This window comes from Pteropus alecto, unplaced genomic scaffold (assembly GCF_000325575.1).
Source record: "Pteropus alecto unplaced genomic scaffold, ASM32557v1 scaffold23, whole genome shotgun sequence".
NCBI classification, from domain to species: Eukaryota; Metazoa; Chordata; class Mammalia; order Chiroptera; family Pteropodidae; genus Pteropus; species Pteropus alecto.
Window position 1 is genome coordinate 7,446,037 of NW_006435837.1, and position 15,004 is coordinate 7,461,040.

Consider the following 15,004-nt stretch of genomic DNA (forward strand, 5'->3'; position numbering starts at 1 on the left):
GAAGGTAGTAAAGAAAGTAGAGATAATGGGAAATAGCCTGAGATGAAAGGAAGAATTGGAGAGACACTAAAAAGACAGGGATTTCATTTGCAGAGCTGCTTCTACAAATCGCTTTGCATCTTGCAAAAGAGAATTACATATAGCAAGCGCTAAAATAACAGTCTGTCATAATACCTAGCAAAATGGAACAAGCTTGGAAGAAAAACACCTTAAAAGTATTTCGGGCCTCTATGTTCCTGACAGGCAACAGCTCTCTACCCTGGTGGTAGAAGGGAATTAAAATACCATGACATTTATTTATTCTTGCTGGCTTTCGCAATTATGTCCAAATTCCTAATCCACACTGGTCTGTTAAAGCCTCATGTAAACCTCTCAACCTTTAAGAGAAAAAAACAAACATGCCTTTGCATTCCCAGGGGAAGCAGTTACAACTTCTTCAGCATTCTGCCTGCTAAGGAAGCAATTGTTACCTTAATTAATGGTCTATGAAATCCCCTTTAAACACCTTGTGCAAACATGTGCCAGAATATGAAAAAAATGCTAAGTGACACAAGAGAACACACTGTTTCACTGTGTTCTTCTCGAAAGAGAAAATAAAAAGCTGAGATTATGGAGTTTTCTTAACAAAGACAAGAAAAAGAAATCTGTAGGGATTTCCATTCGAAAAGTATCTTTATAAAGTACTGTCTTTTCTGTTTGTTAATCTTTAATGGCTAGTTTCTCAACATGCACTCACTGGGGTTAATGTCCTTGCCATGACTGCGGACGCACTAGTAGCACAGGTATGAAGTAATTACAGCCCACTTATTATTAAAAACCATTTTAGGAGTCCTCTGGACCCTCACTGCGCGGAGTGTGGTTCTGTGGACCAGCGGTATCAGCATCACCCGGCACCTACTTGTTGGAAAAGTCCTGCGCTCTGACCTCAGTCAGACTCTCTCGGGCCGAGGCCCAGGAATCTGCGTTTCACCTCGGCCTCCCAGGGATTCTCACGTGCACCAAAACTTGAACGTACTGATCTAGAGTAGAAAGATTAAGATGTAGTCCATATACCAGCACCAGTCTGTGAACTCTTCGTTGCTGTCTGCAACTGGACAAATGCGATTGTTACTGGTTGTTCACAGTTCCTGTGCTTATGACTGGTCTAGCTAGCGAGGATTATTACTTGCATTCTCCCACTTTTAGTAACAAATCCAGTATAAAAATTCCCAGTGGATTCTTTCTAGGATGGATGAAATCATTGTTCTCTTTGTTAAACACTGTCCTACTACTTTCCCTTTTTCTTTAATGCTAAACATCATTGGTTGCACCCACTGAACCACATACGTTTAGGTGTTAATCCTAACAGTAAGCTTTCATTACGACTCTTCACACCACTGTACTTACCTACATACAGGCATCTTCATCTCCCAGAATCTGGATGTTAATTTGGAGTCTGAGCCTGATAGTTCCTAGATGTTGGCCCTGCCTACTTCATGCATGAAACTACGGATAGCATCATAGATCTTGGGTAGAGCGTGTGGTGTGTGGAGCCACGTGACTTATGTCTTTAATAAATGAAGCCAATCAAATTTAGTTTACCTTCATCCTTGAGTGTGCATATGAATAAATAAATCAAAATTTCAAAGACAGACTACTGGATAGAATTTGCCTTTTTCTAATGTAACGGTAAGACAATTGGCCATCGCCCAGTGGACTCCACCTATATATGAATTATGCAGGAATCAACTCTGATTGACATTAGCAAAACAAAGTGCTCTCCTGGCTCAGTGGGCAGATGTTTGCCAGGGAGACAGTTTGCATATGAGAAACAAAATAATTAAGACAGTTTCATATTGAGAAGTGTAGCCTAACATTGTTCTAAACCAGGGTTTTCTCCACGGTAGCACTGTCAGCATTTAGGGCTGGATAATTCTTTGTCGTGGGGGCTGTCCTGTGCATTTAGGAAGCCAGCATTCCTGGCTTCTATCCATTAGGTGCCAGTAGCGCCCCTCCCTTATATGTGACTGCTAAATATATCTTGCCACACATCACTTGAGAGACCAAATCGCCCAGGTTGACAAGCACTGCTCCAGGCCTTTGGAGAGAAAGTAAAAAAGGTGAGAGGCCTTAAGTAAGATTCGTGAAGGTTGACTCTCCTTTGATTATAGTTCAGCGGGTTCCTCATTTGCTTAAATTTGTTTGGTTGATTAGGCTTAGTGGCAGACACATCTGCATTCCAACAGCCTTCTTTCAAAGTCAGTTTATATTCCACTTGGGTTGGAAGGGTCTTAATGGGTTCTCTGCCTTTGGGAAAAGTGCACTAGTACTTGAGATGTAGATTAGCCACAGCCAGAATCCATGGGAGGTAAAATGGAAGAATTCAACTTGCCCGTAATTCTTTCCACTTCTCGTGTTTAGACACTATAGAGTAAATGCGTGGATTCGTTATTTTAATCCCATGATTATACAAATAGCTGTACATGGGTCACATCTTACTGTGCAGTCTAATTTCCCTTTGTAGAAGAAAGAGGAGTGAAATGGAGGGAGTACCTAGGCAGCCTATTGCAGCTATTCTAAGGTACTTGATTTTAATTTGTGGAACACGTTTCCCAATAAATTGAGTGAAAGCTTTATGACCCAGAGTCTGCTACAGACCTTTGTGGGGAGAAAGCAGATATTACCATGAGCTATCACTAAACAAAGCCCGCCATGTACTAGGGCCCATTTTATAAGCTTTACACATGGGGCTCATTTTATTCTCACCACAGTCATATGAAGTGAATACTGTAAATTCCATTTAACATATGAGAAAACTGAGGAACAGAGGATTTTTTTTAAGTAACCTGCCAAGGTCACAGAACTGGTAGATTATGGAGCCTCCATTTGAATGTTTGCAACTTAACCTATCATTTTAGGAGGCGAAGACCTCAAGTCCGAAAATTCAAGCCATCACCGAAATCAATCTCAGACAAGGTTGCTCTGAGACCATAACATGAGAAACGACAAGGCCACGTCATGATTTTGTCTAAGCACAAGCAAAAACAAGATCACTGTGCCATCCCCAAAATACTAAACACCTTTCTCTTGGTTAAAACGAGTGACTGCTGCTTCTTCACCAATTATAGTTTTACTGTCACTCTATCTTGTCTGCTCTCCTATAGATGAGATGTACTGAGATACCCAGTTGTAGAATTTCTCCCTCTTTCTGACAGCACCCAATCCAGAGTAAAGCCCTGCTTCCTGAGGCTTTCCTCTCTAACCACTCCACTGACAGACTCCCCATCCCCGGCTCCATCATGCTATATATGCTCCCTCTGTTGCAAAGAGGAGTAAACCCAACTTGTTTAACTACGGGCTTGTTCCTGGTGGCCTTTGGCTGAAGAGCATCGACACCAATTTGTCAATGTTACAAAGCTAAAAGAGGTAGCCGATTTTCTAAATTAGTTTCAAAAAGATTAATACTATCTAGAAAATGGGCCAAATCCAATGAGGTGAAAATTTACAGGAATAAATACAAAGTCCTTTCTTTAGAAAAACCTAAGCACATAATCAAGAGGCAATAACTTGATATCTGTTCATATTAATAACAGGGAAAAAAGACTTGGGAAGTTAACAGGCATCAGCTCGGTCAAAATGAGTGATCGTGGAATCTGAGTCCTTAAGAGCGCTGCTATAATTTAATGCTCTGCCAAAAAGTGCAGATAAAGAGAGAGGATATCGTTGCTCTTCCGTGTTATGTGTTGATCATATTCTTTCAAATTCTGTGACTCATACTTCAAGATACTGAGACTGTATGCCATATCAATGGAAGGACTAGGTCTGTTTATCTCAGAAGATGGAAAGACGTGCCAGCTCACCATCCTGAAATGTTTGTGAGATGTCTCCAGGAAGAGAGGGGAAGACTTTCAGCCCTAAGGAGGAGGAGTGCCAGTCCTACTGGGGACATTCCAGGACCCCATGGGTTTAATTAAGCCACTCCCAGGTGACTGTTTGCTCTGGGTCCTTGTCTTACGCCCTTTATCAGTGGGGCCTGGTGTCCCCTTGGAATGGGAAGATCTAAGGCCCTTAGATTGTTGGAGAAGAAATAATGCAAGGCTTCTGGATCTCCTGAGTGGGAGGGAGACAAAGGCTTCTTCTAAGTTGCTCCCCTCCGGGGGCATTGTGCATTGGAGTTCGAGGCTAAAGCCTGGACAAAAAGAAAGTAGTTCATTGTCCTTGTAGGTTTATTTCCCTCCGATATGTCCATGGGGTAGATGATGGATTGAAAGCAGGAGGAATCAGATATCGATAGAGTGTCTTAAATATCTCCCAATACTATTTCAATTTTCTATTCTTTTGTAAACTATGTACCACAAATGGGTAGAAATGACATATTATGAAAAGGAACAAATTGGGTACTATGTGTACTTGAAAGAGTGGGATTATTTCAGCCCAGTGTAGGATCAGGAAATTATCTTTTGAGGAATTAGCAATTTACCTAAGACTTAAAGGGTAGATAAAGGAGGGGAAAAGGAGAGAGAAATCACGCACAAGAAAATGAGTTCTGAATTTTGACTTTCCCAAGTTATCGCCATCCGAGATATTTTGGTCAGGCTCTCCCTTTCTTTATCCTGTTTTCTATCAGGTGAAGAGGCCCCGTATTTTCTTGCTGGAGAGGTTGAAGTCTAAACGGTATGTCAATATCATTCCTTTTTAAAGGTAGCTTATTATTAGGTGGCCTAAAAGCCATCACCATGTTCTCAAGACACCACAGTTTCTGTGTTGTCACTGAAAATAACGAAGGGCTGTGTGGACAACTGGAAACATCTGAAATCGGGCACAGTGCCAGAAATCCGATGCAGTGTGGCCAGATATAAAAGGGAGAGAGAGAGAGATGGATGTGAGGCTTTAAATTTATGGTGGGGAAGTTGTTATAATCATCACATGGTGAGAAAACTTCTTACTGGAGCCAAGGAGATAACATAAAAATAGGATTTTACCGCATGGACCTGGGGCATCAGCTTCTAATAAACTGGGGTTGACCCACCCATAGGGATTTACAAGTTCTGTCCGTGAAGATCTGGACTTGCTCGTTCCTGAGTAACTGCTTTGATAAAACTGACGGTGGCTGCTTCTCAAGATGTAGAAAAGATAAAGCAAGTATCCAGGTTGCAAATTGCGTGGCCCCTCCTTGAAAGTGACCCCATTTCATAATTTGATTGTTCAGTAAATACCAGGCTTTCTTCCTATGCCAGTAAGTGAAATCTGAGGAGTTTTCTCAATGTCTTGCTTGAATAAATCTTAACCTCAATGTCACTTTGGGAAATGATCTGCTCTTGGTTTTTCTAATACCTTCTAAACAATCAGCTTGTATTGTATGGTGGAGGTCAGTTTCCCAGTGGAAAAATAAAGAGATGACTTTTTTTACTGGAAATATTGAACCTTTTAAAAAGTTTTTTTTTTTTTTTACTCAGGCTCCAACCTATTAGGGTGTGTGAAAATTTAGTGGTTCATGACTAGCTGGGCCAGAACTAGGGCAAGGTGAGTGAGGCCTCCGGTGCAAAATTTAAGGGGGTGTCAAAACCTCAGTACTTTAAAAATTCATTGTTAATGCAAAAAATCCATGGCGAACAAAATATCGATTTTAAATAAAAACAGAGCCTGACCCTACACTGTGTGACTTACTTCACTTGCCTCACCCTAATTCCATCCTTGATGACCAGCATTAAAAAAAACAAAACAATAGAAAATATTAGAGTGTAATAGAGACGTGTGTGTGTGTGTAAGAGAGAGAGAGAAGAGGAGAGAAGGAGAGATAATGGATCATAATGTAAAATATAAAACTTGAACTTAGCAGCAGCAGTTAAGGTCAGGGACACTAGAGCCAGACTGCCTATATGTGTGACTTTGGGCATTTTACTTAATTTCTCTATGCTTTAGTTTCCTTCTCCGTAAGATGGAGTTAAGAACACTGACTCCATTATTGGTAGGATGACCACTTAATTTACCCAAACAAGGACAATTTTGATAGTGGAAAGTGGCACTAACAGAAAATACAGCTTTATAATGTTAATTATTGCTAAATAAGAAAGCATTATCAAGCAATAAAACAGTTACAGAATTATGTCATGCAAAAAATAACAAAATGATCTAGTCATAACCAAAACATTTAAATGTTCTAAAGCAAGACCGCTCAGCTTCTATTTTGTTTGTTTCATGTTCACTGAACCTATGATTTTGTCATGTCTTTCACTGGCTCTGCCAAGTGGTGGCCCAGTGGCTTCATGGATTTTGCATGCCATGTCGTGGCCCAAAACTGGTCATACCGCGACAGAAACGGGATGTAGAAAGTGGAGGTCAACCAAACCTACCTCAGTATATTTTAATGCTATTATTAGTAAGAGTTTTGTTTAAAATGGATAATCCAGAACAAATGTTAAATCGCACAAGGAATCAGAAAAAGAGGCAGAACCAGGACTTCCCATGGTAAGCTGGGCTGTATGATCACACGGTGAACAGTTGTTGTGGGGGTTAAATCAGTTACTGTATGGGAAGTGCCTGGAATAGCTCCTGGTATATAGTAAGCACTCAAGCAGTGTTAGCTCTTGTTACCAGATTTTTTTTTTTTTCTTACCATGGTTCAGACCCAGAAAACTTGAAAAATGCTGCCTTAGAAAGATGCCATTTCCTAAGGGACAGATCATTGGAAATGTCTCCTGCTCTTTTTTCAAAATTCAATTGTCAATGACAGTAACAGCCTTGACTGCAAAGGTCAAGCCTAATTCGTTTTGCTCCCCACCTCCCCGTCTAGTTTTAACTTCGTTAATTAAACTTTGTACTTCATATAGCCATTTTGAGATGCACAAACTCAAGGACATCTTATGAAACATGTAAGCTCGGATTTCTCAAAAATTTTTTTGAAGAAAACAAAGCAGTGACTATAATCAACATGAGTATGTAGCTAAGGTTGAATAGAGGAAAAATCGACAGCAGGGCAGTCCAGGAATTTGCAGGCCAAGGACAGGGTCAGTTCTCCACATGGATATTGAAGACCCTTCAGGAAAGGTGACGTTAATAAGAGTGTTGGGTTTACAGTGAAATAGGTGCTAAAGTCAATAGGGGGTGTGGCTAGCAGCTGGTAGATCACAGCAGTGACAAGGGAAATCAGTGACGAAGTTGAATAACCAGAACTTCCGAGGCTCCAAAGGAGCTGGGTTTGAGGAGGGAGGAAAGCAAGATAGTTGGGGCATCTCAGTGAGGAGCAGGGAGGACACTTGAGGTGGCTGCTAGTGGTGCGCATTAAAGGGAGACTCTTTAGAGGTGCCACATATGTCTGATTACTCGCCAGCTCTACTGGCATGTCTCATAGGCATCTAAATTTAACAGCATCAATATGACTTTTGAGTTCTACCTCAGATCTGCTTCTGTTACAATAGTCCCTACCTTAAATAGTAACACTGCCTACCCGGTTGCTTAAGCCAAAAATCTGAGCCATATTCAACTTTTCCTCACCTTCCCACATTAAATGCATCAGCATGACCTACTGGTTTTACCTCCAAAGAATAAACCACTATAGTGTAAGTTTCATCAAGGGATTGTGTTTTGTCCTGTTCAACATGTATTCTAAGGATGCAGACAGTGACTGGCATATAGTCGGAAGCAAATATTTGTGGAATGAATGAATCTTAAATCGGACCACTTCGCTCTATTCCCATGACCAGTACCATGGTCTAAGCCACCAACATCTCTCACCTATATTTCTACAGTAGCCTCCTAACCGATCTCACTGGACCCCACAGACTATCCACACCATAGCCCGATATTTGCTATGTTGAAATTAACTGGTGAATTAAAAGAAATTTGGGGGGGGGGTTAATTGGAATAAAATCTGTTACTTTATACTGGTCTGCAAAGTCCTAGATGAACTGAAATTAGAATTCCTTCCACCTCTTTTCTACTACTTTGTTTTTCTCATCCATTACCACCTGTTCTAATGCTCAGATTTCTCCAAACTTTTCATAATAAGACTCACAGGGACCCTTGTGAAAAGTACTACAGTAATTCGCAATAATCTCCCTGTAAACTGATTCATGAAGCTTGGGGTGGAACACAAGAATCTATACTTTTAACAAGCAATCCAGGTGATTCTTATGATAAGATTAGATACAGATAAAGCCTGAGAATCCTGCCCACAGCATTCCAATTATTCAGAATTGAGAAGTAAAAATAAACCCATTTTCTGTTTCTGGTCTAGGAGAGTATGGATGCAGTCTGTGGCCACCTAGTATGCTAAGCCAGGGAATTCTGGGAAGACGATTTATATGCTGAAATACCCTCACATTCTAGTAAGATTACCTGGGTGGCACAAGTGACCTCAAACTTGTGCCACTTTGTGCTAGATTCCCGTGGAAAAGGTTACAGAAATGTTTATCACCATCAGGGAGGAGAAAATTGAGAAAGGCTGGCTATTCAACCGTGTATAGCAGAGAGAATGTGAGTGTCAGTTTCCTCAGGCTGTGGCAGGATAGAATGTTCCTGAGAGGTAGGGAAGAGGAGACAGGGTAGGCAGCAGGGTACCACCCCAGGGTAAGTGCAGGAGATGTTTTGTAGATGTAGTCGGGACTCAGCTCATACACATATAAGCTTCTAGTGTAAGCAGCATCTAAATTACAACAAATGTGTAGCTTTACATCTAGGTATCTGGATGTATCAAGCTTCACAGCGACACATTTTTGTTTCTGCTCTGAGAGGGTAGCATATAACTCTGGCCCTACTAGCAGGTTTGATTTATCGGATTGGGACAGGGGAGATTTTGATAACTATTTCTTATCTCCCATATATACAATTTTAACTTCAGTTTTCTGGTGATATTGTTACAGGCACTAGTATTCTCCATATCAAAGGGCGTGTTTTTCTCCCAGAGTCTGAAACTGAAAACAAGGGCAAGCCTGGTTTCCTATAAGGAACTGGCTTATAAGGCAGCAGTGCTTCTCAAACATGTTCACACACTGGAATCACCTGCGGGGCTTCAGGAATACTCCTGTGCTCCATCAGGAGACTGGGACTTAATTGATGTGGGGTGTGGTCACAGTTTGGGACTTTTGAAAAATCCCCAGGGTATTCTAATGTGCAGGCACATTTGGGAACTACTGAACTGAAGATTTTGAGCCATGTATTTCATACCTCTAACCTGTGGAGAATGAAAAGCTTGGGTTTCTGCATTAAAGTTTAGGTCGAGACAGATCCATCCGATTGGACCTATCAAGTTGTGATCAACATGGGTAGGAACCTTATTAACATAATGCCAGAGCAATTGATGAAAAAGTTAAAGCAGTTGTATATACAAAGTCACACACACAAATTATCAAAGTTCAAAACAATAGGATTTTAAAGCAGTTTTGTCAGATTGAGTATATATCTCTAATTAGAGTTGCCAGATAAAACACAGGGCTCCCAGTTAAATTTGAATTTTACATAAACAATGAATAATTTATTAATATAAATATGTCCCATGCACTATTTGGGACATACATATACTAAATACTATTTATTGTTTCTCTGAAATTCAAGTTTAACTGCATGCCCTGTACTTTTATTTTCTAAGTGTGACAACCCTGCTCCAATTTTAAAAGACTAACCTGAGCAGTAATTCAGTATGGTAGAATGGATCAGGACAAAAATTAACCTTAGCTTCTTGTTCATTATGTGTTCTTCTGTTTAATGAATGACATTGCCTGGTTAACCTCCTCAAGCTCTACCTGCCTATCTGCACCGAGGGTCACTGTACCTTATTCTGCCTCTTCTGTCTTCTCCGGAGCCGCAGGAACTCCTTGTGTTGCCTGGAGACGAAGTTTACCGCTGCATATTCCAGTAGAGCGGCAAACACAAACAGAAGGCACACTGCCATCCAGATGTCAATCGCTTTGACATAGGAGACCTGAGAGAGGAGGAGAGAGTTGCCATGAAACTGGTGGGGAGGCCAGGTCCCGAATGTTATGAGCAGCGGAATAACTTCCTTTGCAGATTGTGGGCAGAGCAGTGAAGGCTACACCCACTCCCCTACCCCCACCCCTCACCCCCCACCATGCTCACTGCCCTGCGCCCTGTTCCATCTCTCTCAGAGTAGCCCACCTGCTCCAGTAGCTTCACCCCTGAAAACAGCTCCAAAGATGACAACAAAAATTTCCTTAATGAAAAAAATTTTTTCTCGAGGTAAAATGGAGTGGACACTATTTTTGAAACTGCTCATCTTTTTATATTTTTTTCATAACATTTAAAAACTAATATAATTAAGAGAATTCCACAACTTGGATGAGAAATAAACTATGTATGGTCTTGGGCCCTTCAAAAACCAATTTGGAATTTTCATCAGGCTATCGATCCTAACTAGCGTGAAAAACACATTTCATAAGTAGTTTTAAACTCTTACAATTCAAGAATATTCAACAACAACAAAGAAGAATATTCGGCCCAAATAAAATATCAGAGCTCTCACCTTGGGAGGGTATCTAGTTAAAAAGGAAACTTTTATAACCCTTCAGTGGTTGGTTGAGTACTTAGTACATCTTATCATTTGATAAAGCAGATTCTGAAAGCAAATACTTTTTACTCTGAGTAGAAAGTATACCTCATCTCACTTAACTTCCAATTATTTTTTAATATATGAGGGGGAATTATTACACGAAGTTGTGCTATATTGGACCCCAAACAGCTGGCAGTTTGGTCCTTATCAAACTGCCAGCTGAATGTGTGCTCTCTAGTCCTAATTTTTAAATAGTTACCTATTTTTTTTGATAGCTGACACTGAGTGCTTGCCAAATATTTTAACCATTTAATGTATATTTTCTAACCAACACAACAACTGTATTACCCCCATTTTCTGGTGAGGAAACCAGAATACAGAGGGGGTAAATTATTACACAAGGTCACAAAGGTATAAAAAGTGGCAGAGCTAAAGTGGGCATTGGAACCTAGTCTAACTAGTGGATTTCTCTTCCGGATACACTCAGATGCACTAGTAGGATTATATAGTTTGTATCTTGCATTTCCCTTTGACCTTTATAGTGAACATTTCCTGCGACTTTTACCTTTCTTCTAAATTATGCTGTTCAATGCCTGCATAATGGTCCATATTGTGATCAGTCAGTCAATTATAAGACATTTAGGTGATTTTTAGTTTTATTTTTGCTACTATAAATTTCGGGGCTATGAACATTCTTCTCCCCAAATATTTTATTGTATCTATGACTATTTGTTAAATCAATTTCTAGACTGGGATTGTAATAAATGATATGAAAATAGGCTCTTGACTTAGGTAGTAGCAGCACAGAGGATTTAGAAGCTGATTCTAGAATGAGATGCTCCAATAAGAAACATTTCTGTGTTCCTGATGTTCTCTATAACTTTGTCAAGTTGTTTAAGCTCCCTCTGGCCCCCGTTCTCATCTGTGTACAGAGCAATAATAGTACTTGTCTTATAGAGTTATGTGGGTAAAATCACTTAATATGTACAAAGTGTTTAGAATAGTACCTGGCACAGAATAAGTGCTATATAAGTGTTTGCAGTTATTTGACTACATAAAGGGTGTGATTTTGTTAATGGAGAAATTTTGGAAGAGACAGAAAAATCAAGAAAAAAAATCACCCTAATATATTCCAATTATTATTTTTAAGACTACCGCCTTCCTTACACTATTTGTCTCAATCAGAACTACTTGTCAGTCCCACATAAGTTGTGACAAAGTGGTCCAGCACTTTGTCATCTTCAACACTGTGAATTATAACTCTTCCTACCTGGTATGCTATTCTCATTCTTTCTGATTGACAGACACTTCAGAATCATTCAGAACTTGGCTCAGATACCAGCTCCCCTGGGAAGCCTCCCTAATCTTGCTTTCTCCCATCTGGGTTAGGGGCCATTTTTCTTTGCTCCCTTATCAATTTCTGTTGAACCCATCTGCTATTCCTTCTTAGTCCACCAGCTTCCCTGACCCCATCACTAGACTGAAAGCTGCTGCTGCTTTTTTTTTTAGACAGACCCTATTGCTCTTTGTATCACCAGCACAGTATCTGGCAAATAGTAAGCATTAGATAGTGGGACCAACGGATAAATGATTGAATGATGGGAGGAAGGAAATAGCTGGTCATGGTTCCATTTTTGTGCTTCAGTTTCAGCAGTCCTACACTATATAACATTATCCACAATTGCATATATTTGATATAGAGTGGACTATTAATGCATTTTGAATCTATCAGCATACCTAGCATTCCTGGAATGTTTTTTTTTTCCTTAATAAGCAATAATTTGTCTTATATTTGCTCTTCTGGAACAGTCCTATTGTAATAATAGAACATTACCAATCACAGCAATCTCAGTTATATATTATTCAGATGGGCCATAAATGTTTTAAGACCCAATAATGAAAGGAATTTGTCAATGCCTGAGATATGACCATACCAAGAGCTAAGTCCAATAGAGCTGTCATTCCTCCCTTCCTGGTGTTTACGGCATTCAGTAATTTGTAAACCATTTCCTCATCTCTTTCTGGCCATCAGCAGGCCAAGCACGTATTTGGCTTTTCTTATAGCTGCTCATAAATGAATCCTTTCAGTCTCTTAATCATTTTGGTTGGTCTCTGAGTTTCCTCCAAATCACGAACATCTTTCCAGCATTGAAGTGCTAGTATTAAATGCATTATTCACATGGATTTAGAGGGTGTTGTGAGACATCTATTACATATGGTGTGATGTCCCTCGGTGCTGGTCTCTCAGGATTGAAAATGTCTTTTTGTTGCTTTTACCCAGCTCTGATGTCAGATCCTCAATCTTTGGCTGCTAATCCTTAGATGTTTTTAGCTCACATCTTCCCCTGTCACATTCTTTTTATGATTCTTGGGCTTACATAATCCCTTCTTAAACTGCTTTACTACAATCTTGCAAAATAGTTTTCAGAGGTAATTAAGCTCTCAAAATGCTATTATGATTCACTGAGTTCCAGGAATATTTAATTTAGAAAAATAAACATCGAGGGCCTACTATGTGGAAAGCACTGTATTAGGTGCTGGTGGGAGATGGGACAGAAGAAATAAGGATAATGGAAATGCACACCGATTCTTCCTAAGACTTTCCAGACTTCACTCCAGGAAACCCCATTCACACTGTGCTCCAGAAAGTGTCAGTGAGCAGCAAATTATGGCCTGTGGGTCAAATCTGACCCACCACATGTTTTACGAATACAGGTTTAATGGAACACATCCATACTTATTGGTTTACATATTATCAATGGCTGCTTTTGCATTAAAATGGAACAACTGAGTAGTTGTGACAGAGACCATATGTCCTGCAAAGCCTAAAGTACTTACGATGTGGCCCTTTACAGAAAACATTTGCCAAGTCTTGACCTAAACTTTAGTGTTATCTGGGTTTGTCCTGGGGTTGCACACCCGAGAGTCCCCTCTTGATACTTGAGAAACCTATGGTCTACTGAGGGAGACAGTCAAGTGAACTGACAGATACAAGGTGGATGGTTCCACGTGCCAAAGTAGAGGAAAGATCAAAAGGCTGATGGGAAATGGGGAGGTTGATATTAACAGGGAAAATCAGAAGAGGCTTCATTTCTGGGTTGCATGGCATTTGACTTAGGGCTTGAGGAAGGCCAGGACTTTGATGAGTGGAAGAAGGTATAAAAGCAAAGTGATAAAGAGAGGAGAGGGTAGGTGGGCTTGGGGATGTTTAACAACCCAGTACTCAGGACACGCTGGGTACCTGGGAAGTGCTTGATGAGGTGTGGACTGATGGACTGGGCCAGCACATTGAATGCTGGGCAGAAGAGTTTGGGTTTCAGAGTGCTTGTAAAGATAAGCTAATGATAGTTTTGAGGTGGGGTATTGATGTGTAAATCACTTTCTAATAATCCTGATTTTCTTTGTCTCCAAAAGCAGCCATTTTATCAAAAGCAGATATTCTCCCTCCTTATAGAAATTTACCTGCCTTCCTCTTGCCACTTTCAACTCTACGCAGGTCCAGTGCTCTTCTAAGCTTTCAACATCAGGAATTCTTTCCTGATCTTCTTCATCTGTTTGTTATTTGTGTTCCTTGAACTCTTTTCTCTTCAATTTTCACTCTTTATGTTCTCAATGAATTCATCCACTGCTATAGTTTCCTTCTTATTCGTGTGTGTGTGTGTCTATGTGTGTGTATGTGTGTGTGTCCTGTAGCAGAGATTGGCCAAGTTCCCATGAATTCCATTTCCTCTTCCTGGGATAACAGTAAAGTAGATTTTCCACTTTGGTTGGACCCCCAGTGGAATATGAGCAGAAGTAATACAAGCCACTCAGGGCCTCTAAAATCTCCCATGAGGTTCTCAGGACTTAACCTTTCTTTAGCCACCTTGAATGCCACCCATTTAAGATGGCAATGCTCTACAATGGAAGAAACTGGAATCCCTAAAAGACTCAGGGTCATGCACTCCACAGTGGAGTGTAATGTGAATGAGAAATATTCTTAGAAATAAACTTAGATTAAGCCACAGAGATTTCAGGATTTTGTGTTTTCAACACTCCCAAATTCACCACTCAGGACTGACCTCTCACCAGCATTCCTGTGCTAATTCTGAGATGTCTAGTTAGCATTTGCACAATCAAACTCATTAAATGTCCCTCCTTCCCATTCATCTCATTTGAACCTCTCTTCCCACTAGCAACTCTAGTTTTACCATTGGTTTTTTCCTTGCCTTTGTCTCTGATATCCGATCTGTTGCCAAAATTCACCATTTCTTTCTGCAAAGCACCCTTGGGTTTACTCTTTTGTCTCCATTCCAGAGAAGTCACTACAGCTCTGACCATCAACACTTAATACCTGATTATCGTAACAACTCCCTAACTGATCCCTGTATATTCAGTTCCTCCGGTGGCACTTTATCCTTTTGCTTCTTCTGCAAGACTGAATTTAAAACACCAATTTTATTTTGCAACACACCAGCTTAAGAACTACTTTGGCTACCTATTACAGGCTCTGTTGTCCAAGATCTCACACAGCATGTGTCT

General features: G+C 40.3%; 1 protein-coding gene across 3 annotated transcripts in view; it reads right to left on the reverse strand.

Moving 5' to 3' along the window:
- The window catches only part of GLRA2 (glycine receptor alpha 2), a 173,429-nt gene that overhangs the window by 28,199 nt on the left and 130,226 nt on the right, over positions 1-15,004 (reverse strand). For all 3 annotated transcript variants that reach the window (XM_006911659.1, XM_006911658.2, XM_006911660.1), the window contains one exon: positions 9,749-9,898. In XM_006911659.1, coding sequence (XP_006911721.1) covers positions 9,749-9,898 — 150 coding nt within the window. The remainder of the gene's footprint in view (positions 1-9,748; positions 9,899-15,004) is intronic.